The 26,333-nt window shown below is 36.8% G+C and overlaps 1 protein-coding gene across 1 annotated transcript; it reads right to left on the bottom strand.

Moving 5' to 3' along the window:
- Positions 1-5,382: 5,382 nt before the first annotated feature.
- Positions 5,383-21,011, bottom strand: LOC113238236. The gene is made up of 5 exons (XM_026475044.1): positions 20,892-21,011; positions 19,317-20,479; positions 12,756-12,876; positions 8,183-8,308; positions 5,383-7,811 (listed from the first exon to the last, which is right to left on the bottom strand). Exons 2-5 carry the CDS (start codon positions 20,399-20,401, stop codon positions 7,596-7,598), a joined length of 1,548 nt encoding a protein of 515 aa, XP_026330829.1. The 5' UTR covers positions 20,402-20,479; positions 20,892-21,011; the 3' UTR covers positions 5,383-7,595.
- Positions 21,012-26,333: the final 5,322 nt, after the last annotated feature.

The following is a 26,333-nucleotide window of genomic DNA, read 5'->3' as shown; positions in this document are numbered from 1 at the left end:
AAGAACAGAAAGTAATAATGGGACCGTAACGAAAAAGAAATAAAGCCTAGTGACCGGACGAACAAGTCATGCGTTTGATAGTAAGCTACACGCATATCTATAACAGTTGCAGTGCCACTCAGAGCTTTAAATCGCAAAGATCGGAGACATAAGTTGACAAGTCACATGTGCCTGTATTTTCACCAGCACCCTTACCGTTTAAAACCGGAAAACAGCAATGCTGACATTACTGCTACGCGGCAGAAATGTTAAGGTAAAGATGCGATATATTGATGCAAATCACCTGCCTTGTCCCGCTAATGCAATACCACTCCTTCGTCAGCACCGATATCCTCAGCTCGCTCTTCATATACACCGTACTAAGGCAGACATCGTTCGATCACAGTATAACAAAGACAAGTAGTGCTGCTCCCACCTGTTCGGCGCTCGAGTGTAGGGTTGTCACATTGTTATTTTAGTTACACACGCATTGACTCAAGATACCATGAGATCTACCACAAAATACGAAGCAACGATCGAAGATCGTGATCTTACATAAGTGTTTGTGGATACTTTAGACCGAAACATCAAATGACAGATAAAGAATCGAATTTTGACATTACTTTCATCCTAAAACTGACATTTTTGTAGTACATTGAGCTTCGTTGCGGATGCAGTCACGTTGTATCGTATTTCGTGGTAGACCTCCTGACCCCCCCAAGCCGACTTTGAAGACCTATTGGTTCTGAGCACATAAATACGAAGATTTTTTATAATATCAAGCTACACACCTGTCCATAACAGTTCCAGCGCCACTCAGAGATTTAAATCGCAAAGATCTAAGGGGCACTGCCACTGCGCCCGTCACTCTGAGACATGAGTTGACAAATCCCATGTACTTGTATATTCCTCAACACCGTTACCCTTCAAAACCGGAACGCAGTAATGCTCACATTATTGCTTGGCGGCGGAAATAGGTAAAGTGACAGTACTTCCCTGAACGAACTCTCTCTCTCTCACACACAAGGAGATCTACTGCGACTGAAAATATAATTTAGCATTACAAATAGCTAAATAAAATATTTATACATTAGGACATATGCCAAGGACTTTGTTATTTTGTATCAATTGTTATTGTAAACTTATTTAGAAGATGAATTGAAACAAAACAAGTGTTTGTAAATTGTTTATTTTGATTTATTTTTAGGACGACATTCTCTCCGAAAACATTAATACACGGTGACTACAATAATACTATTTATAAAATGTTTTTTAAAAGAAATTATTACTACGTTTTCTATTTTTATATAGCTTTGAACGGTGCAGAAGCATCTAGACAAAGTTATTTATCAATTTACATTGACACAGTGACTGATATCAGTACCGCTGGCATGCCAGCACCGGCACTGAACCATATCGTCAACAATCGGCCAGTTATTTCGCTTCCATACCAAACGAATCTGTCATGTCAAAATAATTCATTACAAATGCTGCAACAATTTAAAGGAATTGTTTTTACGAATGTCTAAATGCGTACCGCTTTTGAACTTTAGTTAACACTTCAACCAATTCCGTCATAAATACGTTGTAGCGCAATTTTTTTTTAAAAGAAAATGTACTTGCTCTTGACTACTACCTAGTCCTGGAGCAAAGATAGGATCAACGATTGAACAAGCTCGCCCACAAGATATACACACATCAAAAAAAGTTTGCGATCAATAGCATAAGCTCCTATAATTCATTAAATTTAACTTTTTCAAGAAAAAATCTATGTTGTATGCTTTCTTTAAATAGGAATACCCTGTTTGAAATTAAAATATAAAACTATTTTTTATTATTTATTTTAAAAAATTGAGCCATTAATCATAATGTAATAGTGATAGAAATTTCATAGAAAGAAAAAGACTGTTTAATTAAACTTAAACAACAATTTATTATTAAAAGGTGTGAATTCAATATAAAATAACTCCTCCCCTGGCTCGAATACATGCGAAGATCCTCCTGGGCATGCTGAGGATCAAGTTATCCAGCATTTCCTGGGGTAACCTATCCCATTCTTCAATAGCGGCTTCCCTGAGCTCTGGAACTGTTTGGGGACGTGGCTCACGGTTCCATACTGCTCGTTTAAGAGCATCCCACGCGTGCTCTATTGGGTTTAAGTCGGGCGAGCCGGCAGGCCAGTCTAATCGTGTGATATCGTATTCTTGAAGAGCAGCATTGACTCGTTGAGCTCGATGTGCGGGCGCATTATCATCGACCAGTACAAATTGGTGCCCATGGTTTACTCGGAATGGTCTGACGATATCATCAATAGCAACTGCTTTGTACATGTCTGCTGTCATGAAGCCCCGATACGGGATCAAAGGCGTTCTAGCTCCAATCATAATGCCACCCCAAAAGGACACCGATTTTCCGCCTTGCTGAACTGTTCCAGTGGCAGTTCTTTGACTTTCACGGTCGCCTGGTCTTCTCCAGACACGGACACGTCGGTTATCTGGATGAGTGCTGATTCGGGATTCGTCAACGAAGAGACAGTTTTGCCAAATGTTTTCGTCCTCACCTTCTTCATTTTGCCGAAGTCTAGCCCACTGCAATCTTCGTTGTTGACGTTGCCGGGAATTGAGCGGAGCTCGCCAAGACCTCCGTGCTCGTAATCCAGCGCGGTGCAAGCAATTGCGAACGGTCTGCGTGCTAACTTCAAGCCCAGAGGTGGCCCTGACTTCTGCTTTTATTTTAGTGGCGTTGATTGTTGGATCACGGGCTGCCAGCAATCTAATATAGCGCTTTTGGGCAGCTGTCAAAACAGTTGGGCGACCGCTGCGGGGTCGGTCAGCTAAATTCCCCATTCCGTGATATCTCTGCAACGTAGCCACGACACAGGATTGGGATATAGCAAGTCTGCGTGCTATTACTCTCGTGGTGTATCCTTCTTCCCTCAAAGTTACTATTCTAGCTCGTAAAACCTCTGATAATCCTCTTGGCATTTTTTCAATCACAACTTTCCGCGAAAAATATCTTGAATCGCTTATAATTGACTAAATCAGATTTCTGAATGAGCGTAAGCTAGAACTGAAAGCCTTTTTATATGAAAAAACAATTGAACGGGGTCATTGTTTTATGTTCTAATTTATTTTTAAATATTTTAATTTTGTTCTAATTTATTTTTAATTTTTAAATCATAATATAATCTACAGTAACAAAAAAGATTTCAGTTTTTCGAAGTGATCGCAAACTTTTTTTGATGTGTGTAAGTACATTCAGTGGGATCTTAAAGATACTCGGGTTGTATGTACTCGGAAACACAGTTCCGGGCAGGGAATTCCATACCTGGGCTGCTCGCATGGTTGACGAGAAGCGCTTAGTACGCTTGAAGGGAATGCACACATATGTTTGTTATGCTTGGAACGAATATTCAAAAACATCCCTATCCTTAGGGATAAATAATTATTTAAAAAATACTAACTAAATTTCACCATATTACTATGATATTACTTGCGCCAACGACTGGACCGAAATATTTACACCCGTCCAGTGATATTAGCACGGGGGAAGGTCACTGTGACTAAACATAAACAACCGCTCCCCGGTATGTAACCTCAGAGCTGTGCTCGCATGAATAATGTTTACACAACGACCTTTGCCAGCGCTGGCATGCCCCTGTCACTGACATGACGCCAGCACTATATCAATGTAAATTTAAACACTATCTAGTTTTATATTATAACAACACTTAATATAATTTAGAATGGTAGATAGTAACCATGTATTGATGTCTTTCAAAATTACGTTCACAATACTCGATTACAAACATTTGGAATTATAAATACGTTTTTTTTTTAATAATATTTAATATCTGACTTCTTTATCTTCTATTAACATAAAGTGAATTGTTCAATGTCAAGTTAATAACAAAATCATATAAAAATAGATACATAAAGATAGAAATATCAAATGTTGCATTCGAGATGGAACATGCTTGTTTTGACAGTTTTGCGCATTGAGAAATCACAGGTACACGCACCAAGACAGCGAAAAAAATAAAAAATATTTAACCATATTTTATAGCCCAACCAACAACAAACACAACAAACACGAAAACGAAATAATGAGAGATAGGTAATGAAATAAAATATCAACTTTAAAATATAAAGCAAATAAAATATAAAACATTTCCTGTAACATTACAAGAAGTACAATATCACAATATCATAATGTAGCACCACATGAGCGATATGATATTGTGACAGTGAATAGGTATCAAAACAAGCATGGTCCATATTCGAATGTAACATCACATACCATCTGGGTAAATTGTCTGACCTCCTTGTCATAACTAACGCACTTGCATATCGGTAACTTTCGAGACATATTGGCACCTAACATTTTTTTGCTAGTAAAAAAATGACAATTAATAACAAGCACACACTCATAACCCCGCTCTAGTGAAAGCCTGTATTGCGAGTGCCATGGACGCATGCATAGACAACCACAAATTGCGCCCAAACTCACGAGTGAAATAAATGTAGGCCATACGATTATTTCTCCCGGCCCTACAATCGAACCCGGGACCTCTGCGTGACGGTCCAGTATGGTTAACGTTCGACTACAGAGACAGTTTTCTTTCAATTACGTTAGTTATGATAAGAAGGTCAGTTAGTTATAATCATCTTATGAATTAATGCATTTAAAGAAATATTTAACGAGTCATGGCAGTATATGTGAGTTAAACCACCCCGTGACTATATTTATTTCAGTTGATGAAGCTAAGTTTGATTATTTGGTAATGAACTATTGTTATGGATCTTGAAGAACAAGGACAACGATATGAAATTGCGTATATCTGCCGTCCACTAACTAAAACTTTTTAAAACAGTTAAAATTAGTTAACCTGTTCAACTTATCGGACCTTACCCTAACGATACTTAGCTGAAATATCAATAAACAATTTTAATATTCTAAAACTGGATATTCTGTGTCTATTATATATTAAAAAAAAAAAAAAAAAACTGGGTTATGGTTTTTATGATATCTCGAAATATTATTTTGTCACTGAGCCGCGTTCTAGTAGCAGACGGCAGATATCCTTGTCGTTTAATTATCGCCGCGAAAACGTTGAACCTAAAAATGTCGGGTTTTTGTTGTTTCTATTATATTAGTTATTATTTACGTATTTCTAATCACTCTCATATATTTTAACTGTATTAAAAATGTTCTCCTCACCTTTTTCCAATAATTCAGATGATTTGTTTTCTTCTCGTTTGTCGCGCTCAATTTTTACGTGGATAAAATTACTGTGCAGAACTGTCAAAATGTTTTAAAATCAGTTGTGACTTTGTAGCCATGTTTGGCACTGTGTTAATCATTAGCAGACACGGTGCTCGCCATGTTAACTATTGTGATAAAATTTTAAAATACCGGTTTATCACTCGAATTAGAAAGCTAAATGTGGATATAATAGCTTTAACGAGGCGGCATACTACGGGGCCAGCACATGTTAAATTATACATGTATATCTAAATATCTATTTATACTTAAATTTGTAAGTGTTGAAAATATAGAGATTGATAAATTATTGACAGGGATGATAAAAATTTAATGGGGAATGACAAAAATCATCAGATTTCTGGGTAAGTACATACTTTTTTTATAAATTGGCAAAGGAAATTTCGATTTGTCATAAATTTTATATATCACAAAAACTTACGAAAATTTTTCCAACAATTTAAAAGAAAGATATTAATAAAAGTTCAGGCTCTGGTTGAAACGACACTTTGTACATTGACATCCTAAAACCCAGCAAACTACAATGGGAAAATAGCTAAATGCGCAATGTACATTAAAATATACTAAATATAATTACATACATCGGGCCCAAGTAAGTATGCACTCAGTTTTTTATGAAAAATGTATTGTTCTAGATGCTCATATAATATATGCTCATATATTTCCATTACAATGTACACACACTCTTACGTGATTGTATGGATAATATTGTCCGGGTCAGACCTATTATGTACATTTTGACTTACATATACACATACGTACACAGGGCCACAGGAGCTTAAATCTGGTGTGTGTTCACAGACACAGACCTATATGCCGTAATAGCTTAAGAATACATTTGATAGCTTTAAACAAATCCAACTAATTCACAACAATTTAATCACAGTACGATACTAATATATATAAGCCGAAGGTTATTTATTTAGTAAATTAGGTACCCGAAAATTCCTAAAATCACTTCTTTACATTCACCTAGTAACATCTAGGTCATTAAAGATCAATTCTTTACCTTTCACTAATAATAATAACGGCATTTGGCAAATGTCTATATTTGTTATTTACTCATCAATCAAGTAATCGTTAAGACAGTCTCACATGGTCCGAGATTTTACAGGTTTTTTCGCACAGCCGAGGACCACTGATGGCCTGCCGCCCGTTTCATATGAATAAATAATCATTTACAGAACGAAAATCATCAACACACATCGGCCTCGCCCATTTCATGATAATAATTAACTAATTACAGACGACAACATATTATTAGCCAATTACAACTGCTATTTTAATTGGCTCCCGATTCCAGGCGCGTCCGTAGCGATGCATGGATCAATATCCTTGCACAGCTACGGATGCGTCTGCGTTACCATGGACGAGGCTCTTATCATGCAGGCGTGCCAATAAACGGGTAAAACCACGGACCGCGTGAGGCCGCCTTTATACAGCACTATTAACTAAAACCAAAACTTCGTAATTATTCCAGTTTCACGAAAGTTTGACGATATCTTTCATTGTAACGTGTTCTTTAATATGATAATTTTCTCGCACATTCGACAATTCAATACAGACATCACACCCTACGTCTAAGCGTTTAAAATTACCATTCAATTGTAGAAGCGAATGGATGGGCGAGACAATCGATAATTTCTGTAAAACTCAAATACTTCCGAAACTTGGATTTCAGAAAATAGTACTGTACGTTTATAACTACATCAAACTGCGATGCGCCTTCGGTATACTGGCAACGCGAATTTTTTGAATCAAAATTTCGAATACATCTATAATTATCAACTCGCTTACAATTATTTTTCATTCGTTATTTTTCTCACGAATTTCTTAACGAAACCATCTAATACTCAAAGCGGTAAATAGTCTTATAATATAATACATTGTCCGTAATATCTTTCCTGAAAATTTGGAATCTATATTTTGTTTTATTTATTACACCAAAGCCTTACCAACTTTGACCATGTGTAACGCACTAAGGTTCAACGACCTCATTACTTTTTGTACTAATTTTGAACCCTTTTAAAGACAGTACAATGAAAAAAAAGCATAATTTCTGTTTTTGAGTCATCAACAACCTTTAAAAAATATATAATATTTATGGCTACAGGTTGAAGAGCGCGCATCTGACGACGAACTTATACAATTTGACTATGGAATACTAAAAACGTTTACAAAGCACCATGAGACTGGAGTGGACTGAAGACATCCGATGTTTTTCCTATCAATGACGCATGCTGAATTTTTGAGCAATGTATCTAAACCGCTCATATGCATGCCTACGATTCTTAGAGCCCTGAAAAATCTCTGCTTTGACTCCTCGACTGAGGTCATGGAGTTTCCAAACCATAGTTGATGTGACATTTTCCCCTTGGCCGATATTTTTCTTTGAACTTAGCTATAATCTTCATATATTTAATTTCATTAATACTTTGTGCACGAGGGTGTCGGAACTTCTTGGTCCCTGGTGTAGGACCTGCGGCATGACAGAGGAACCCGCCATCCAGAATAACCATCCGATAATTTTGTAGGCAGAGTTCCAACATCTACGAACAAAATGGCGAGGCAAATTTCCATAAACGACAATCGTAGTAAAGCTTATATGAAAGATATATCACTATTACACGTACCAAGAGAGTTTAGGCTACAGTTCCGTTGACCTAAATCAGGTTCTGGAACTTCTTCAACTTGCAGGTTTCATCACGACGTTTACCTTCATAGTTAGCGAGAGGTACTACTACTAGACAATCATCATTGATGACTTAGAAATGATATTCATATGTACTACCATCACAGAGACTCGAACCGTGATCGGATCTCGCAATTAAAAAGCAACCGTTTTTCCACTGTGCCACCTGCTCTCATATAATTAAACATTTCTTATCAATAGTCGAGGCAAATTCTATAACCAAATTACCTGAGTCATTTTGTCCTGTTGTCCTTCCCAGGAAAGGATCTCACTGTACCAAGGCTCTTTGTTAGTCCCGAAATAAAGAGGTTCCCACCGGTGGTACGGATACTCGCGTCGAGCAATCATCATAGGCTGTGAAAAAATATTACTATGTAAAAGAAACTAACAACAATCAAAAAGAAACTACAAAATAAATTGTAACCATACTGAAAGCTAAGAAAAATGTAAAACGAAAGCTCACTCTCCGCCCTTCCCTAGCCAAATACCAAACCGCGCCCCGCATATTGTTCCGACATTGACGAAACGGCAACAAGGCTGTCAACGAGCCGTTCGACTTTGATGTTTAAACAGTTTAAATTTATTCATTACGAACGTACGTTACTGTAATAAAATGATGGTCGTTAATTATGTAGTGTATGGCTCTTTATCTTCACCTAAATGGGATAAAGAGTGAAGCTTTTTCGTTATAAGAACTGTTTATTCGATTTCTAATTTTCAATATAATGCGACTTCATAACAGATTATTTAGAGGTAAGACATTTAAAAGAAAATATTTTAGTGTAATTTATTGTAATATTATGTTAAGTCTTTTAATTTATTTGGGCTACATATTTGACTTTATTTAATTTAAGTGGTGTAATATTTATTAAATGCTATTACTATTGTTTTAGTAATAAAATCATTAGTATAAGTAACGATCTTATTATTTACATATACAATACATTTGTTTGCTCGCTACGCCGCTCTTACTCTTACTAAGTCTTACTATGCACTTTAAACCAGAGAATAAACAAATGCACGAATTATACAAAGTACACGAATGTGTTAGGTAACCCTACTCTTCACGCACACATTTGCGCGTGTGCGGATAGCGCTTTGCCGTACGTAGTAGTTACTAGGTTATTTACTTTCTACCGTGTACGGAGTGTCCGGGGTGTGGTGAAAGCAACCACACACTTTTTAACTAAGTTGATTCTTCAACAACGACTCCACAACAGTCAAATAGGACTTGGAATATGATCGGGAAGCAGCCAAGGATGTTCCCTAAACGTAGGCACGTAGACGTTTCACTCGTAGTCAATACAGCTTTGAATTTATAAACATTGGTCAACTCACATGTCCCAATGGAATGATAAGGATAAAAAACTGTTATCAAAAAAACCTATAAACACAATGTAAATCGATTCAGAATTGGAGAAATGAATACATGTATGTATGAAAGGCGCACAAGCGACATCACGAACAAGTCTTCCAATACTAACATGCTTTTATAGCTTTGGAGATCATCCTACATTTCGCATTATTGTGTCGCACCCTTAGTGTAATAAGGCCACATCTTCAAAATGACAACTTTTCAGGAGCGACGTTGAAGCTCTAAAACTAAACTTTTTTATGATACAAAATGACGAGACCAATAAGCGTGTGTGTCGTTGTAAGCGATACGCTTGTCCGTGACATTTGCGGTGCCGCTTAGAGTTTTAAATCGCAAAGATCTGAGGGGCACTGCCACTGTGTCAATCACCCTGAGATATAAATTGACAAGTCCCATGTGTCTATAATATCACCAGCACCCTTTTCCATTAAAACTGGAACGCAGTAATATACTTATATTACTGATTGGCTATAGAAATAGGTAAGGTGGCAGTACTTCCTTAGACGATCGCTTTCACAAGGAGCTCTACTGCTACATAGTAACTGAAGTAATAATATGTAATATTTGTAATAAGTAATTCAAATCGAGACAACATTATTCCTGTGATCACGTAAACGCTCAGTGCACATTATTGGGATAATATCGCACTCAAATTTAGCACTGTATTCTTAGGACGAAGAAAAATACTTTAAAAAATCCCAATTGCGTTTTTCATACAAAACAGAAAAAGTGCTTTTGTGCTTCATCACCGTATTTAAGAGCCAGGCTTTTGTCGGTGTAGCCTCCTCCACTCCTCACGATTCGTAGGCAGCTCCTTAACCTCTTTATAACTGCTGATTTTGATGTACTTCTTTGTTTGTTCACTGTACGCCATTCTTGGCCGTCCTCTCCTTATTTTTCCTTCTATCTTCCCCTCAATTACAATTCTTACTGCTTGCGTTTAGGCTAAAGAATATAATTATATCAAATATATTTTAATGTTCAGCACCTTTGCCAATGTTAGCTGGGTTAAAGTTTCTAAGAACGAAATTAATTGGTAAGTTGTTTATGCTTAAATGGAAAAATTATAAAATTTCACATTTATTTATTTATTTATTTGCATTCCATAATGTACATTACAGATGTTTTACATATATTGAGATCAAATTATGGACCCTGAACAGGGCACAGCAAATAGTAGAAGAGAGGACTAGTCTCATAGTTGTTACACTTACTAATATATAATTTGATATATACCAACGCCAACAGCTTTATATTATTATATTTATTATCGACTAGTTACTAAATTCAGATACCAAATTTATCTTCTAAAAACTCTTTTACATTATAATAACTTTTATTTATGAGAAAATTCTTTAAGTTTTTAAAGAAAATCTTGTTATTTTGTTCATTTTTTATAATTTCCGGAAGATTGTTATATATTTTTATTGACATGGTGTATGGACCAGATAAATGCATACTTAATCTTGAATATGGTAGTACTAATCTGTTTATATTTCGTAATGTATATTTAGTGGGGACGTCTTTACGGTTTTTATATAAGTCTTGATGGTTTCGTACAAATTTACAAACTTCTAGTATATAGATACATGGGAGAGTCAGGATTTCATGTTTGATAAAATGGGGTTTACAGCTATAAACATAAACATAATTTGTTTCGTGTAGTCCGCATTATATACTTTTATGATTTTTATGTGATAAAAGCGCTTCCAACGTAAGATCACAAGTGGCTTTATCATACCAAGGGTGTGAATTAATTTGAGAAAATATTACATTTTTTCATAAGCCAAACAGAAATCTTTTAATCACGTCATCTTCTACGTAAGCTATAACCATAAATGCTATGCTAGATGGCTGAAAACCATGATAATAACATAATATCATAATGACAATCTCTATGACACGTCCATAATTTCCTAAAGTGCTTTGGTTAATACATGGTCTAATTTTAGAAGCAAATTGTGCGGCCGTCGCGTCGTGCTAAGAGTGGGTGGCAATTAATTACATCTTGCATAGCTTAACTACCATTACAGTTGATTAACATTACATAGGATTACAGGCGAAAATCAACTTTAAGGGATTGAAATAACCGACAAGTTGTCTGAATTTTGCTGAAATGTCTGGAATTAAACAACTGATGATTTATGTATATCGAAGAATTAGCATTTATTAACAAAGATATTAATCGTTGTAATTTCATTCATTACGAAAACTGTAAAAAATATTCATGCAAAATAAAATAAGCTTAGCATTAAGCTGTTGTGTAAGCTTAAGTGTTGCCAAAACACAAAAATTCAGTCTAAATGACGTCAACGACATAACGATCTCCACCTAGTCCGACTTTCAATCTTAAATCATTAATCATTCCCTGTATACAATTAAAAGTAACGGACCAACCGCAACCAAGAACCAACTCAGATCTGACAACATAATTTACTTGTATTATAAATACATATAAATAATTTCTAAAAAGGTATTACGCTATACAACATTGCCAAACTTACTGGCGAAAGGAACCCCGCTCGATACAGCGTTTGACCAGCGTCCTAATTAATGTTTTCATAGATTTAATATGACATTTTAGCAAAAATGTGATATTCTTTTTTTGAAACTCATTATAGTCCTGTGTACACATCGAGAATATAACCAGAAATAGAGGCGAAATGTCATTTAATTTGTTTGAAAACTATTCTGCCATATATACTGTGATAACTGAGCTCCGATTGGCTAGCCCGAATTCGAAACAATTGACGGGTGTCGTCAATGGGTGTCGTCAACTGTTTCACTTCAAAACGACCAGTTATCTTGAGCTTTGCTATACTGGACGAAAATTGCAAAATTACATATTTAATATTTAATTACCGATGAAATGTGACTCCGTTTGTTTTGTAATTAGATGTTTTGCTGTTTTTCCTATACCACCGAATTGAACAGCACGGCATTGTTAGAGATATTATCTTTATTACAATAAATACAGAATATTTTTTGGAATATACGGAGACGTACACACAGTTCAGCAGTTGGCCTGTCTATATTTCAGTGCAAACGAGAGTTGATATTTATAAGAGCTGTACCGCTAATGTGTTACCACGAATATAAGGCCATTATTTCGTCTTTATTTCTGGTTATATACTCGATGTGTGTACAGTACTATAATGAAAATTTTCAGCTCAGTGGCGAGTACCATAGAGAACAGAATTTTGATTCAGAACTGAAAAAAGAGCCCTTATGATATGATTTATGAAATTATAATTTACAGATTACAGAACTCATAGAACAATATGTTGTTATTATACGTGTAAATTGTTATAAATTTTAATTGACATAACAAACGGACTGATAAACTTATGTATGAAATGTGTATAAATATTGAATGATTTTTGTGTCTGTCGACAAATTAATAAATAAATAATATCCATCGCTTACCTCTACTCCTTCGGGTTGTGGCCTGCTGAGCCAAGTTTGAAGTCCAGGGAATCTCTGGCAGTGTGAACAGACTTTTTGATGGAAGTATGTGGCTCGATTCTCCGCTACCATTTCAACCAATCTACAATACAAGAAAGAAGTAATACATACGAACACTGAAGAAAATTTAAGTGTGTGTGACTTAGAATTCCTTGTAAGAAGTATTCTATCGAGCTCCACTCAATCTTGCTAGACATCACTGCCTAGCGTATGTCTTCATAGGTTTATTCATTTCAAGTAAATTTGGACTTATTGGTCAACCTATCATTGTAATAGACAAGAATTAAGAAAAAGCGCCCACTGACGGGATGGCTCGGCCAAGAATCCTTCGGAATCCCTACATGCAAGCGCACACTGATGGCAATTATGCTGCGGTATCCCTAAGTACGACGCGGCATCCTTAAGCATGCCTTCCGTCGCATTCCGTCGCCACATTGTGCTCACACCTGGTCTCTCATCAGATCAGTTTTGCCGTGTGTGCCTCCATTCGCCCCGCATACCCGCATACTCGCACTCGGTCTTCCGAAGCATCGCGAAGGCTGCCGAGGCATCCACAAGGCTACCGAGGCATCCCATGCTTGCCGAGGTATCCCCAAAACTGACAAGGGAAACCCTAAGCTCCCGGCTCGGATGGGTTCACCACTGATATTTGCAACAATGTCAAAACCTGGGAAGGAGAACTATACGACGGCTTACTTACTAGATAATGACGAGAGTAAAATACCACTTTATTCCGAAGATGAGTACTCGCCAGTACGGATTCATACCCCAGAGAAGCACTGAAGACGCTCTATGCCCTAATGACACATAAAAACTAAACTAGACCAGAAGAAAATAATCACTCTTGTATCTTTGGACAGGGAGCCTTCGACAGCCAACCAACCCCTTCGACAGCCAATGCTGTTCTCGATGGTGGGGGGGGTCGCAAATAAGCTAAAGTTCGCACCACAGAAAACAAACGCAATGGTGATCACAAGGAAACTTAAATAAGACACCAGACCAGCATTGGCGTAACAGATGAAATCAAACTTTTGGGAGTCACAATAGATAACAAGCTCACATTTAACATATACGTCAAAAACATGTGCAAAAAGGCAATAGCTGCCTATAAGCAACTGATTAGAGTGGCAAAAATAAGGTAGGGCTTACACCCCGAGATTGTGAGAATTATATAGACCGCCACAATCGAGCCGATCACCTTGTATGCAGCCAGTGTGTGGGCACCGGCCGTCACTAAGGTCTGCATTAGAAAAAAGCTAGAGGTCGTACAACGCAGTTTTCTACAAAAAAATATGCAAATCATACTGTACAGTGTCATTAAATTCGGTACTGCTGCTGTCTGGGATATTCCCTCTAGACCTCAGAGTCCACGAGGCGGCTTCACTTTATGAGGCCGAGAAGGGGGTGCCCCGGCCAGAAATAGCGGGTAGGGAAGTTGAACGGACGATCTCAGTCATTGAAACTCCACACCCAACTGAACACGTAAGCCTCGAGTTACAAACGCTGGTAGACCAGGAACAAGTAGATGCAAACAGCAACTACGACATACGTATCTTCACCGACGGCAGCAACATTGACGGCGGGACCTCACTATCCATGTGTATTAATATAGTCTGCCGTCTTTTTGCACCGTCTACTAAGCGGAGCTCTGCGCTTTGTGTGAAGCCAGTAGAGAAATCCTCAGGTGCAGAGAGAACACGTACGCAATCTACTGCGACTCCAGAGCCGCACTCCAAACAGTAACGGGACTGGACCGCTTACACACTCTAGCCGTCAAAACCAGAACCAACATTAGTACTTTATCACAGCAAAATAAAACTGTTGCTGTATACTGGATGAAGGAACTTGCAATGACTAGAGGGCTGAGCGCGCGGACCAGTTAGCTAAGGAGGCTGCGTTAAACTCGAAAAAGAATACGAACTACGACCGGTGCCCCGCCTCATTCGTCAAGCGGGACTTTTGATCGCGCTCGCTTGACAAATGGAACGAGAGGTACGGCCGGCGTTACAAAGATATTTTGTCCTTGATGCAATAGTAGCCCATAAGATAGTGAAGTGAAGGAGTGACGGCACATTTAATTACTGGTCACGGTGGGTTCTCCGAGAACCTGTACCATTTCAAGTGCAAGGAGAACCCATCGTAGATCTGTGCTGTGAGCTTGAGACGGCAGAAAGTGTCCCCCACGTTCTACTGGACTGCCCGGTTTTCGGTTTTGAAAGATTCAAGGTAGAACAAGAAGTAAATAAAAAGTTACCAAACGATAACTCAGGCAATATAATGATAAAATAGAAATAAGGACATTTTCATAAGATATTGTGTACCAATAGTAAATACAGTAAATAATAAAAATAAAATCGATTAATAAAAAAATGTTAACAAAATATTGAGTATATTTAATGTAACAAATCGTAGCTATAGAAAGTAGATAAATGTAATAAGTAATAAACAACAGACTTTTGGGAAATGTTTAGAAGGAATGCAAAAATAAAAGAAAGTTATAAAATATTATATTAAAGGAGATTTAGATAAAGAAAACCTGTTAAGCGAGACTTACCCCTGTAATAGATATAAGGCAAAGAAATGTAACAGATAATATGAAGAAAAAGTGTAATATGCAGAAAATAAAAAAAGAAAAATTTAGACCCCTCGTCCTCCTGTAAAAATTAATAAAGAAATCCTTCCTCTTATCGTGTTGACACTGCGTTTACTTTAGGACTATATTGACCCTAAATAGTACGTTGCTACTTTGACTGCGCTGTCCGAAACCGCGTAGAGATCTTCCCTCATACAGGTATTAGAACGCAAGGGGCAAGTAAGTGCTGCACGGACTGTGTTGGGGCACCGCAGTCACATAGGGTTGGACTAGTATCAATGAAACCCCATTTACACATCGTGTCTCTGCAGCGTCCTACCTAAGTGCGAAGACAATTTAAGGACATAAACACGGGCCACCGTAGATCGCAACCTGGTGATAGTTGCTCTTAGGGTATGATGAAACCAGGTGGTATATAAAATAAATAAATAAACAAATAAATAAAGTAGTCAGAATAGTATAGACGGGCAATCCACCCGTTAAGAATGAAAGAAAGAAATGGAATGAAGGATAAAAGTACGAGTAGCATACAAGCGAGAATTGGTATAAATGAGTATACAGATTACAAAGACTGCGGCATTGTTGCTGGAGGTACCTAGAAAAAAAGCTGCCGAGAGATTCCGGAGGCTGTAGATTCGGCATCCCAAAGCAAACCGCAGCTTTATTTTGCAGCTACGATCATTATCATTGGAATAGCAACTATAATGCCATAATGTTAAGGTATATTACTATTCGTCACCTAAAAATTCCTTGCTTTCCCGTATCGTTAGTGCCCACTAACGGTACGGGTAGAAGTTTGCTAAACACTGAAGTAAAAACCATCGCTTCCCATGTATCATTAGGTTAGCAAATTCATCACCATTGTGGCGCACATTCCATAACCAAAACGCTATCGCTTTACAAGTGAGGCCACACCAACATATCAACTACAATACTCGAAGATAAGTACTGCAACGAATACCTAGTTGGATCAAAGAAAGAATAAACGACAAAATACACCGAGATATTCTATAAAAGAGATTGAAATACCTTTTGGCGGGCAGGTTATTCAAAATCAATAGCAAGTATAAGAAATAAAACTATTTTTTCGGATCTAAATAGCGTGTATTTGTCAAACAAAACTACACACCTCAGGTCCATGCAAAAGAAGCCCGTTTATAAATAGCTTCGTTTCCTATGTATAACAATCGCGAAATACTAACTTTATAATAGCAAGTATCTTTACGATTCTTACCTCAGCCGGCATCCGACTATTATGTATTCGATATTAAAATAAATTTGTTAAGTAAAGAATCGATATTGTAGATGATGAATTTGGATGAATAGTAGTGAACAGCGGCATACGTTTACAACGCAAATGTGGATGGGAGGGAAGAGTTTGAAGATGTTACCAAAAAGCGCCAAGTCATAAGTACCTGGATTAGACGTACGTATATTAAATGACGATGCGAATCGTAAGCAGCAGAGATTATTCATACAAACTTAAAACATATTTAACACATAATTTATTACATTTATCTAAACGTAAAACACGTAAAACGTTCGATTCGGGTTCGGTTACGATATCGTTATCCAACAGTGTTTACGGAGTAAGTCGGTCAAATAGATTATAAAAAAAACTAAATTTTTTTTTTTTTTTTTTTTATTGTGACTCGGCAAAATGACTGCACCGCGCCTGATGGAAAGTGCGAATACAGTCCAGAGATGAGAGTAACGGATGGAAAACACAAATATCTTCACTCCGTCACTATCATTTTGCCGGTCTGGCCAAATGCTTCTTCACACTACGTTTGAAGGACCCGATGTTATAGAGGGGAGGGAATACATGCGCCGGGAGTTGGTTCCACAATTTGATGGTTCGGCATAAGAACGAATTGCCAAACTTTTTAGTGCGGGACGGTATTGAACTGACCGTCCAACTGTGGCAACGCAGTCCGGCACGGGTGGTCCGCTGATGGAAAGGAGAGGAAGGGATAAGGTTGAATAACTCTTCAGAGCACTCAATCCTTTTAAATACATTTTTAAGACTTATTAAAGGCCTGAAATGTAGGAATGCATTAGTCTTGCATTAAAATAAATTAACAAAATTGAAGAAACCCGACTTTATTTAATTCTTGCTTTGTAAACAATAGGACGTTCGGTAACTTTCATCCGTAACTATGTTCTGTATAACGTATATAGCCTTTGCTAGTCGAGAAGTTCTAGTAATCGTCATACGAATCGTGTAGTCGTACGAGTGTGACGTCATTTAGGTTCCGAATACGACACTTTGACGTTGGACCGAGTGTTGTGAATAAAAACGAAAAGAAATCGGTCGACAACCGAGTTATCGTAATATTCTGAATGGAAAGTTTAACGCGAATGTTTTGAATAGCTCGGAAAGCGGCCTTCGATTCGAGAACGATATCTAATCGAACGATTCGGTTAAAATACTGAGGAGTTCTGAATCGGGCTGCAGATTGATTAAATTGCCCTAAAGATTTACAACCGTGCCATAAACCTCTATAAAAAAATTGTTTAAAATATAAGCGGCACTTGGCCACTTCTATCTCTCTGGTTTTTGTTTTTTATGGTTTGTTCGGCTTTCCTCTAAATATATGAAGAGGCTGTATGGTGGCATCATTGCCAAATAAATGAGTGAACATTAATTTAAAACAAATGTAGCGTGTTGTTATGGACCTGACTAGTTTAAATAGTAATCTGTGTTACGGATTGTTAACAAAATATACATTAAATATTGGCTCTGTTTACTCATAGAAAAAGTATTGTACAAATTCATTACACAATTAGGTCTAAAAACTCGTGCCTATTACTTCAAAGCCTCGTGGCCTAACCACGGTACCCGACTTTAAAAACCCCCATTATGCAACGATTGCATAAAATACTGTTTTATTTTGGAAACATTCAAACTCAAGTAATCTTTATTTCATGAGTAAGCAAATTACACTTGAAATAGTCAATAAGTACTACTCATTCGTCACGCAGATTCTGTTGAGAAGTATAAGTAAGAGATTCTTGGGGTTGCTGTTTATTAATAAACATTTGTATACATTTATCATTTACAATATTTAATTCAAATATGACAGATCAAGATAACCTGCAAGAGCTATATGGGTTACTACCATGGATTTTGTCATCCAAGTACGCAGAAAATAACCTTTCTAAAAAGTTTTTGATTTACTGTAGTTTTAAACTTCGTAAATAGTAAAGGACCTCCATAGTCGAGTGGCTTGTACACCGGCTTTCATGGTGTCGCCATCTCCGAAGACCCCGGTTCGATCCTCGGCCGAGTCAATGTACAAAACTAAATTTTTTATATTGTCTGGGGTCTGGGTGTTTGTAGTACTGTTGTTGTTCCTGATTTCCATAACATAAGTGCTTTAATCGCTCACTTTGAGATAAAAGCAACAAATATAATGTTGTCGTATATTATTTATTTATTATTATAATGGCAAATTTTTAATATCAATCAGAATCTCACTACAGAAGCGTATGCATTGCAATAGAACAAAGACATATGTGCAAGATTGCATATTCTCAGGACATTGTATACATATTGTGCTCTGTTCTTAACTGTGGATATCAAATTGACCGTTCGATTTTAAATTTCCGAAACGAAATAATACATAAAATTCTGAAAACACCTAGAGCCAGGTCTATTTTTAAATAACGAGATTATGTATTTATGCTCCTTTCATTGTATAATCACATCGGACTCTGTTCTTCGGATGAGTCGATTTGTGACTGTGTCTTGACAGACTGTCAAGAATAGCTAGTTTATTTTCTCTAACAACAAATCAACCCGAAATACGAAATCATCTCTCTATCTATCAGAATAATTTTTATTAAACATTTTATATCAAGATTCATATAATGTCAAATTTTAATTTTCATCATATGTGCGTAAGTGTAATACTACAGTTACTTACGTTTTTTTATCGCGCGGCATCAGTTCACCTTTCGCTACTTCAAAAAGCGGTACTACAAATACCGTCCTGGGAATTATACTCCTATTTCCGCTTATTAACTTTCGAAACATATTCACAAAGTGTATTGCTAATTCGTCACTTGGCACAAGCTCTATATCCGACACGAGAAAATAGATCGTCTTTGTGGCATTCCTCGCAGAATTTCTACCTACGTTTATCGGATATAACATATTGTACTGTTGTCTAAACGTAGGGATATTGTACGAAGTGTATTGTAATCCTGAACAATCCTTGAATTTCAAGATAGGTGCCACAGTTCTCCTTGTCGGCGCCGGTATCAGCATTTTCATTATTTTGTTCTTCATCGCTTTTTGCACATATTCAGCTCTAGCCTTTCCAGATAAATTTCTATAATTCTCCATTTTCTTCTTCAAAACTTCTTCTACGTTTACAGTAGTAGTCATTGGTGGTGTTGTAGTGCGAATATATCTTTGCCTCTTCACGTTTGGGGGGAAAGCTTTAGGGTAGAATAGATGAACAGAAACTTTTGACATACCGTGATAACACTGGCAAAGTTGGCTCAAAATCTGCATTGCAATGGCAAGATCGTAATCTGGTACAAAAATAGAAAGACTAATAGGGCCATTCCAATACCTGGCGATTTCAACAATGTGATAAATAAACTCTGGGGTAGCATGTGTGACGTAGGTTACTTCATCATACTTGCTAAGGTTTCGATAGGCTAAGGCTTCGATGGCGTTGTAAATAATTCTATACGGGCTTTTGGTTCCAGCTTCAAGGGACGGATAGACGCGGAACGAGCTAAAGTTGAGTGTCCTAGGGAGGCCGTAGTTGAATCCACAGTAATTGTTACTTTTATTTGGAAATGATCCTTTGAGAAATGCCCCAGGTTTGTAGTCAAAATCACCGGCTATATGCTCTTTGTATGAGTGCGCGTAATGTTTGTGTGAATACAATTGAAGAATACTGACTAGAGTGACGATGAAGAAGCCAATGAGGCAAGTTGTGGAATGTCTTCTTGAAAGTCGGTAAGTGTAGGCGCAGCATATCTGAGGGCATCTCATATTTTACTTTCATTGTTTCTACTTATATAAATTCAAAATTTGTTGACTTCCAACATTAGTTGACAATTCGTAGTTCACCTGCCGAAGGATATCAAATTGAGAAATCTAGTTCGAACTGCTCTTGACTATTCATTTCTGTACACAAACTGTTAAGCGCAAATCTGAACATTGTTTTAAATAATTGAGACATGTATTTATGCCCTTATTAATTTAAATTTATAATTTCTTACAATATTACAAGGAACCTACTAAATCGAAAAGAGATGTTATTAAAGATCAAAACCAAAGCTAAATGTTAACCTAGTCCATTGTATTTATAACAGAAATCAGTGACACAATGACCTCTCAACAATGCATTTATCAGGGTCTCATATCGTGATTAAGACGTAACGTAATTTGATTTCAATGAAGAGTAACAATTTACTTTTTTTGCGCAAATTGAATGAAACTTGAACATCATAACCTCATTCTCTTAAAATAAAATACTTACGCACAACAATGTCACACCAACAAATTTATTTAACACTTAAATTGAGTGACTATCACATAGAAAGTTAAATTTTACGTTGAAATTATCACTGAGAACGAATAATCACAAAAATTTTGGGTAATAATCTTGCGAATTGTCGCTTGCTGATTTTGACAGATGCGCGCGCAGGCTGCGCACAGAAATCAATAAATGTCACAGGGTGTGCACGACAAAGGCACGACTGCAAAAGCAAAGGAAGTCTAATATGCCCAATAATTTGTAGGCCCACAGCTGAACGAAAATCTACACCATGCTTGTTTTCTTCCATTGTGGATTTGAAAACGCAATCCAGATCGCCATCTACTGTCTAGGATTATATTGAAAACTTTTGATTGATTACCTTTTTAATAACGTTAAAACATCTAGATCTATTTACTAACTATGTCATATGTTTTCTACGACATTATGGCCGGACCTTAGAATACAGAAACTAAGTATACACAAATTATGCTCGATGCCAAGTACGCGTTTTAGGGGTTGTTGCAAATTATAATTGCAGAAAGTTCAGTTCTCTGAGTGACAGACCACACGAATCTAATTTAAACTTTGTTTCTTTCCTGGTATACGATAGATTAGTGAGGATACAACAAAAATTCCTAACAAGTAGCCACTGCGCACCAGAAAATAATTGAATGAAATGAAAAAGTAAACCCGTAAAATTAGTTTTATGCTTCTTTAAGTAAAATAGAATTTATTAGCAATAGAATTTCTTGAGAAAGAGGTCATCTAGGGAAGTACAGCCTTACTTAATTCTGCCGTCGAACATGTAATGTGAGCATTATTGCGTCCCGGTTTGGAAGGGTAATGTTCCTGGTGAAATTACAGGCACATAGGACTTGTCAACTTGCTTCTCTGGGTGACGGGCGTAGTGGCAATGCTCCTCAGATCTTTGCGATTTAAAGCTCTGAGTGACACTGCAGCTGTTATAGATAGGCGTGTCGTTTACCACCAAGCTCATGACTTGTTCGTCCTATCGCTTCAATACATAAATTATAAAAAAAAATACCTCTAAAGTTTGTGGAATTATATCTTTTTTTTTTTTATTTATTTATTACACATAAAAAATATACAAAACATGTTTAATGCAATGTAACATAAACTATGTCGTTTTCCCGTACATTGCTGAACTCGTTGCGTCGATGGCGGTAGTCGGGCTGCGCTTGTATGTTTGTGTGGGTAACTGGCTCGGTCGTATTGATAGTGTGTGTGGTGTGATGAGGTTCGAGCGTGGGTGAATGAGAGAACAATTTGTTTGTATGTGAATGTGACAGTGTGAATGAAACTGGTTAATGCATTAAGTTAATAGGATGTTCTTTTTCTATTCGGTTAGTTCGAATATTTTTTTTTTTTAGGATTTAAACAAGTTCGTAAAAAAAAAAAAGAAACCTTAATTTGTTTTATATATATATAATATTACATATTATATATTATTATTATATATATTTATATACATTACATATATATATAATCACATTATATTTACGTACACACAATTATATTATCTTAAAACAATAGTTTCAACTTTTAGTTGGTTTTTTTTTTCAAGAATTTATCTATTTGCTAAGTTTATTTAAATTGGTTAACGAATAGTCGGAATAAGCCGGATTCATACCCTAATTTGTACCCTTAGAGGTGGAATATTTTTTTCAAATTTTTATGTGACCACTAGTGATATGCCAGGGGGTATAAAAAAAATAATCATCGAAGTCGGATCACAAAATGTCGAAGTAATCGCGTAATATAAACACAAAAAATACGTTGAATTGAGAATATCCTCCTTTTTTGAAGTCGGTTAAAAAAAATTGTCATAACAAAATTTTCTGTGAATAATTTTTCATTGACATGCGATAAAAATATTCACTTATTACCTTAATAATAATAATCTTATCATCATATATCATCCTGTCAAACTTCTTTCATTAGCGAGTTTGGCATCCAGTTTTTCAAATAAGCCCATTATATTCCCAGTATTTTTATTTAATCATTTTATCTGAAGCCTCAGATTAAATAACCAGATTTGATATGCGACTAAATCTGCACAGAATTTCGAACATAAATGGTTGTAATGTGTATATGTATACGTAGCGACGGAGAGTAAAGAAGGCGTTTATTTACGTAGTTGTATGATCAACCTAAGAGCAGTTACACATGGCGGCTTTTGGGAGCAATGCAGTCGCTAATCGTCTATCTTTACACACACGCGCGCGATTTTAAGCAATGATGCAAGCGTGCGACTGCGTGATTCAAACGCGCGTTTGCATCGCTACACTTGGGATTTATAGAGGATATACACGCGCGATTTTAAGCAGTGATGCAAGCGCGCGACTGCATCGATACAAACGCGCGTTTGCATCGCTCCTTTTGCGATTTATAGGCGATACACACGCGCGATTTAAGCAGTGATTAAAGCGCGCGACAGCATCGTTACAAATGGGCGTTTCGATCGCTACACTTGCGATTTATAGGCGATTCACACGCGCGTTTGTATCACCTATAAATCGCAAGTGTAGCGATGCAAATGCGCGTTTGTATCTGTATCACTGTTTAAAAGCGCGCATGTGTATCGCCTATAAATCGCAAGTGTAGCGATGCAATCGCTAAAAGTCGCACTCTAAGAGACATAATCGCACTCATCATTGATGTCAGCTTACCGCCCCACGCGGTGGAAGCGGCAGCAGGCGATCGACGATAAGGAACGACTATTCTATGAGCTTTCATCCAAGTATCCCAGCAGAAGTAGTTTGCTTACCTATGAAATAAAGATTTATTTTACTTTGAGTCCTACTGGGCATCGAACCGAGATCGTCCATCATGTTCTAACGTCCGAGGAACTACTAAATGGAAAGAAATGGCGATGCCATAAATAACAGGTCTCTTCTTGACAACCAGTAAATTTACATGCGATATTGAGTTTCTGAATGATAATTTGTTTGTTGTTGAGCTGTTAACGTATTACTTTCGTAATACCAAGTATAAATTGCTTTTAATAAAAAGCAATAATCCTTTGTGTGAACAAAATTGAAGTCGTAAAAAAACCACAACACTATATTCTTAAAAAGATTTTTTATAATATCATGTGACGGGACGAACAAGTCATGCGCCTGGTGGTAAGCGACACGCCTGTCCACAACAGTGCCACATAGAGCTTTAAATCGCAAAGATCTTAGGGGCACGCCACTGCGCCCGTCGTCGCCCTGAGACTTATGGCAATTAACACACTGCACCGCGTCACGCGACGGTGCGTTAGAAGCGGAATCACGCGTATAATCACGCAGAGCTTTAAATCAAAGATCTAAGGGGAGACTGAGACTGCGCCTGTTAATTTGAGATATAAATACCCTTCAAAATCGGAACGCTGTAATGTGGGGCATTACTTCTTGGCGGCAGAAATAGGTATGGAGCTCTAGTGCTACTGAAATGGCTGTTATAGGCGTGGTAACCTAATGGTTTGATCTACCACCTCCTAAGCAGAGGACGTTCGAATCCAGTCTCGCACCTCTGAAGTTTTCGGAATTTATGTGTAGAATTGAATTTAGAATTGACAATGAGTTTTTATTTTATTTTATAAGTAAGGTACATCATTTTCGGTGAAGGAAAACATTGTGATGAAACTTGCACAGCGAAAAAGGTTCACAATCCACGGAAAACGTGTGTAAGTCCCCAATCCGCATTGGGCCAGTGTGGCCGACTATGTCCTAATCCACGGGTACCCAAACTTCTTGGCTCATCTACCACCACCACAAAAAATAATTGAAAACGTATTTTTTATATTAACCTAACAAAAAAAATGGAAAAGTACAAATATATATTTTTACACAAGGAAAAAAAATATATATAAATTAAAAAAATGATAATAAAAAGGTGTTTATTTCTCCATAAAACATAAGAATACACAATACTTAAAAAACGAATAGAAAAAAATCTATTCAGTGATGTGGACAAAAAGGTTAGACTCAGCATTGCTGATTTTCAATCTTCACCTAGCTAGCTGTTATATGTAGTGTATTCTGTATAGATAGTTCAGAATTTTTCAAATGCCGTAGAACCCCCTGGACAGCATCAACGCCCTCCAATTGCTTCCGAGGCCCCTACCTAGGATTCTTCAGCGCCCACTTGATAGGGACCACTTAGGGAAACTATGGCCTAAACCTCACCTGGGTGGAGACCCGGGTCCAGCAGTGGGACGTGCAAAAGGGTCGATGTTGATATTCGATACTACAGACAGTTGCACATTAAGCTAACATTAAAAAAACTTTAGTAAAACTCTCAAAATTATGCAATATTTTTTTTTTTTCAAAAGACTGGCCGCTTATGTTATTTTAACTTTCATTTTTTTTTTAATTTTCTTCATTCCTTTCTTTTAATTTGGTTTGTCAAGTGGTTCGAGGTCAATTTTGCGTAAATTTCGTAAACTTTAGCTGAAAAAAAAAAATTGTTAAAATTTGATTTAATCAACGTTAAACAGTTAAATATTCTTATATTTTTCAGTCGTTTGTACATTATTACAAAATCATTTCTTTTTATGTATATTTTTTCAATAGAGATAAAGTAAGACTGTACTCTGTAGTAAGTCGATGTTAAAAGATGTGTCATTGAATTGCTACTAGATGCCTAATTTTTATTTATTTCAATATAAACGTTACTATTATATCTCACCTTGAAGTACGAGGACTTGCTTCCTCGTATTTCACTTTCGGTTACGTATAGGTAACCTACCCCGGAAGCCCATCACTCGGTTGTTCCATCCATCGGTTTGTAGAACCAATGTTGTTAAAGATGCAGCTGTGTCTAGTGTTCGTTGCACTTATAATGAACTCAATAATAATAATAATTTTAATATTTTTTTTATTATTTTTTCTCAACATACAAAGTAAATTGTATAAATACGCACTGACTAGCAAGTTTCAAAATTAAACTTTATTTGCGAGAGACTGGTGCCTGACATAGGCATTTTTATGCCTGTATTACAAGGTCACCAGAGGTCCCCGTTCCGCGAAGTGTACTTACATTCATGTTAAAAACAATTTTACATAAATTAGTTAGGTACAGCAAATCAACAGTAAAAATGGATTGTGATCAATTACTTACTTACTTTTCATTTGCAAAATTAAATTAAATTACTACATTTTTTTTGGAAAGGACGAGAATTAAGATACAAGTTCATATAGATATCAAGAAAATATCAAAAGTACTTAAACAAATTTGGATGTGTAGCCAGTTAAAAGAGAAGTTGCAAAGGTGTGCTTCTGCATGTTGTATTTATATTTGTGTGAGTAAGTTTATGTGCAATACTTTAATTCAATGGTGCCCCGCCCCTCGTTTTTCCGCCCCGGCGGATACGTCACTCGTAAGCACGTTGACCCCTCGACGTGATTACGCTGCTGTTGCCGCTGCTACCCAACC

The sequence above is a fragment of the Hyposmocoma kahamanoa genome, unplaced genomic scaffold (genome assembly GCF_003589595.1).
Source record: "Hyposmocoma kahamanoa isolate Upper Pololo Valley unplaced genomic scaffold, ASM358959v1 103, whole genome shotgun sequence".
In the NCBI taxonomy this organism is placed as follows: Eukaryota; Metazoa; Arthropoda; class Insecta; order Lepidoptera; family Cosmopterigidae; genus Hyposmocoma; species Hyposmocoma kahamanoa.
Note: the sequence above shows the minus strand (reverse complement) of the source record. Positions and strands in the feature narration are given on the sequence as shown.

Bases quoted from the DNA above. Each gene is read 5' to 3' on its own strand.
- LOC113238236 (XM_026475044.1), bottom strand. From the start codon at position 20,401: ATGAGATGCCCTCAGATATGCTGCGCCTACACTTACCGACTTTCAAGA. The intron at 8,309-12,755 runs GTAAGCGATGGA...ATTTTTTCACAG, and splicing joins CACAACCCGAAGGAGTAGAG to CCTATGATGATTGCTCGACG. The intron at 7,812-8,182 runs GTAATTTGGTTA...TTTTGTTCGTAG, and splicing joins AACAGGACAAAATGACTCAG to ATGTTGGAACTCTGCCTACA.